This window comes from Chrysochloris asiatica, unplaced genomic scaffold (assembly GCF_000296735.1).
Source record: "Chrysochloris asiatica unplaced genomic scaffold, ChrAsi1.0 scaffold00205, whole genome shotgun sequence".
In the NCBI taxonomy this organism is placed as follows: domain Eukaryota; kingdom Metazoa; phylum Chordata; class Mammalia; order Afrosoricida; family Chrysochloridae; genus Chrysochloris; species Chrysochloris asiatica.
In genome coordinates, this window is record NW_006408723.1 from 1,532,015 (window position 1) to 1,534,826 (window position 2,812).

A 2,812-nucleotide genomic window follows, 5' to 3' on the forward strand; every position below is an offset into this window, starting at 1 on the left:
TTTCTAGCTCTAGTCCTGGTACAAAGGAAGGCTGTCCAGGAATCGTGATTGCTTCCCCACCCCGCACATTACTTCAAAATTCATCCTGCAGGTCCCAGGAGTCTAATGTGCATCTTTTCAATTCCTTCTTATATTTTACCCTGAGAAGATTTTCAGTTTCCCTCTTGGAACTGGGGGAAACCAACTCCCATAGGGGTGGATTGAGGATTAACTGGTTTGCATTTCTAAGTGCTTTGAGATTGAGAAAAAACAAAACAAAACACAACTTTATATGGGTCTGTGAGTAAATGATTCTGGCACTCAATCACTGACTTTCTCAACCGAGCTCCTCCCAGTATCTAATTACTTCTCATGGTCTCTCTGGATCACTTATAAATTTGGCATGCATTCTTAAAAGTGCTTTGTGTGTCCTTTACATAGTCATCCCTAAAAAACGTTTGTAGTGTTTCCTCTCTCCAGCTTTGCCGCTGTCATCTTTGTTTTGGTGGTGTTTAATTTGTCAATAGCACGCCCTCCCTTTGATCTTTCCACAGGACTCTACTTTTGATTGCCCTGCAATCCCACTGAAGCCAGTGTTTCCTTGAAAAGAGTGCCTTGGAGGATGTTCCCAGAGCACCCTCTCGTGGATTTCAGAGGTAAACGTCTTTGAATTCCAAGTCATGGCAACTGTCTTTACACCTCGAGCAAAGCCCTCCTCAGGAAATGCAACACTGCATGAACACTACAATTATGTGGGGAAGCTAGAGAACAGGCTGAAGGAGGCCACCCATAGCAGCACACTTACCACTGTCATGTTCCTGATCATCTGTAGCTTCATTGTCTTAGAGAACCTGATGGTTTTGATCGTCATCTGGAAAAACAACAAGTTCCACAACCGGATGTACTTCTTCATTGGCAATCTGGCTCTCTGTGATTTGCTGGCTGGCATAGTGTATAAGGTCAACATTTTGATGTCAGGCAAGAAAACTCTCAGCTTGTCTCCAACTGTCTGGTTTATAAGGGAAGGCAGTATGTTTGTGGCTCTTGGGGCCTCCACTTGCAGCTTGTTGGCCATTGCTATTGAGAGGCACTTGACAATGATCAAAATGAGGCCCTATGATGCCAACAAGAAGCACCGGGTCTTCCTTCTGATTGGAATGTGCTGGCTAGTTGCCTTCTCCCTGGGGGCCTTACCCATTCTGGGCTGGAACTGCCTTCACAATCTCTCTGACTGTTCCACCATCCTGCCTCTCTACTCCAAGAAGTACATCGCATTTTGCATCAGCATATTCATAGCCATTTTTGTGACGATCGTGATCCTCTATGCCCGGATCTATTTCTTAGTGAAGTCAAGTAGCCGCAAGGTAGCCAACCCCAACAACTCAGAGCGGTCTATGGCCCTGCTTCGGACAGTGGTGATTGTGGTGAGTGTATTCATTGCCTGCTGGTCCCCACTCTTCACCCTCTTCCTTATTGATGTGGCCTGCAAGGTGAAGGAGTGTGCTGTTCTGTTCAAGGCCCACTGGTTCATCATTCTGGCTGTGCTCAACTCTGCCATGAACCCCATCATCTATACTCTGGCCAGCAAGGAAATGCGGCAGGCATTCTTCCGTTTGGTCTGCAACTGTCTGGTCAAGGGCCAGGGCACCCGCTCCTTGCCCATTCAGCCGGCACTGGATCCAAGCCACAGCAAATCGAGCACCAGCAACAATAGTAGCCACTCTCAGAAGATCAAGGAAGACCTTCCCCAAACATACACTTCTCCCTGCATCACTGACAACAACAAAACCCTAACAAATGGAATCCTCTGCAAATGAAGGTGCCAGCTTTCAGGAGCCCACTATTAAATTACAGAGAAAAACAGTGCCCTGCTCTGCAACCATGTTCTTATTTATTACATGCACCACGTCCCTGGGATTCTTCAAGAGCTGTGTGACTCAAGAAATAAACTGTATTCACTGGGACAGCCTGTCCATTGTGGGTATCTCTTAGGGAGAAAAACTCAAAGAATTGCCAACTAATATTGATTCAGACAACATCCCTGGTATGCAAAACTCTAGAACTCTCTGACTGTATTAAGCTGCTGATATGATTAGTTTTTTTATACTATATCTCCAGTGTTCCCTGTGTGTCACACATGTGCCTCTGGATGGATGCTGTGTATTTTTATATTACTTTGTTACACTGCCTTTGTGTTTCAAATGTTTGCCATAAGGTCCCAACATAATGTTGCAACACACCTCACAGTTATATAGTAGGTTATGATGCACATGTGTTCTGATTGAGCAAACAGTATAGGGTATAGCTATTGAACTCAGTGCACACGCTGTTCTTTGTCTCTTCAAACTGATATGTAATCTAAGCTGAAGCACGTTTTAAGGCCCAAGTTCCCAATAAACGGTTTTTGTCTAAATCTGGTCCCAGATCTGATTTTACCTGTACTAGGGGATGAGCTGGGTCTGAGGGCATAGGTCCTCTACCAGCTGGGCCCAGGGCTTTCTTCAGTGAGGTGTCCTTAACATAGTTTTAAAGCAGATCAAAAAGTTAAGTTATATATCTATTTGGGGGTTTCTCCAAATCACAGAAAAGCCAGTCACGGTCTTCCCAGAGCCCTGTGCCACTAGGCACAAGGAAAGAACCACAAGGACAGAGCAATGAGACAGATCATGGAGCTAGCTGTTCAACATTTCCAAATCACCGGAGGTGGTAGTTTATCTAATGAAACGAAAAGCTTTTGAGTCTATATTAGCACCACGTCTGTAAAGCACCGAGTCAATAATATCTACCATGTTCAAGTCAATAGTATCTATGGTAAGCAAAGTTTCACAGCTTC

General features: G+C 44.8%; 1 protein-coding gene across 1 annotated transcript; it reads left to right on the plus strand.

The window, feature by feature from the left end:
- The first annotated feature begins 659 nt into the window (after positions 1 to 659).
- S1PR3 (sphingosine-1-phosphate receptor 3) lies at positions 660 to 1,796 on the plus strand. Its single transcript, XM_006872589.1, has one exon. The coding sequence runs from the start codon at positions 660 to 662 to the stop codon at positions 1,794 to 1,796; it is 1,137 nt and encodes a 378-aa protein (XP_006872651.1).
- The last annotated feature ends 1,016 nt before the right edge of the window (positions 1,797 to 2,812 follow it).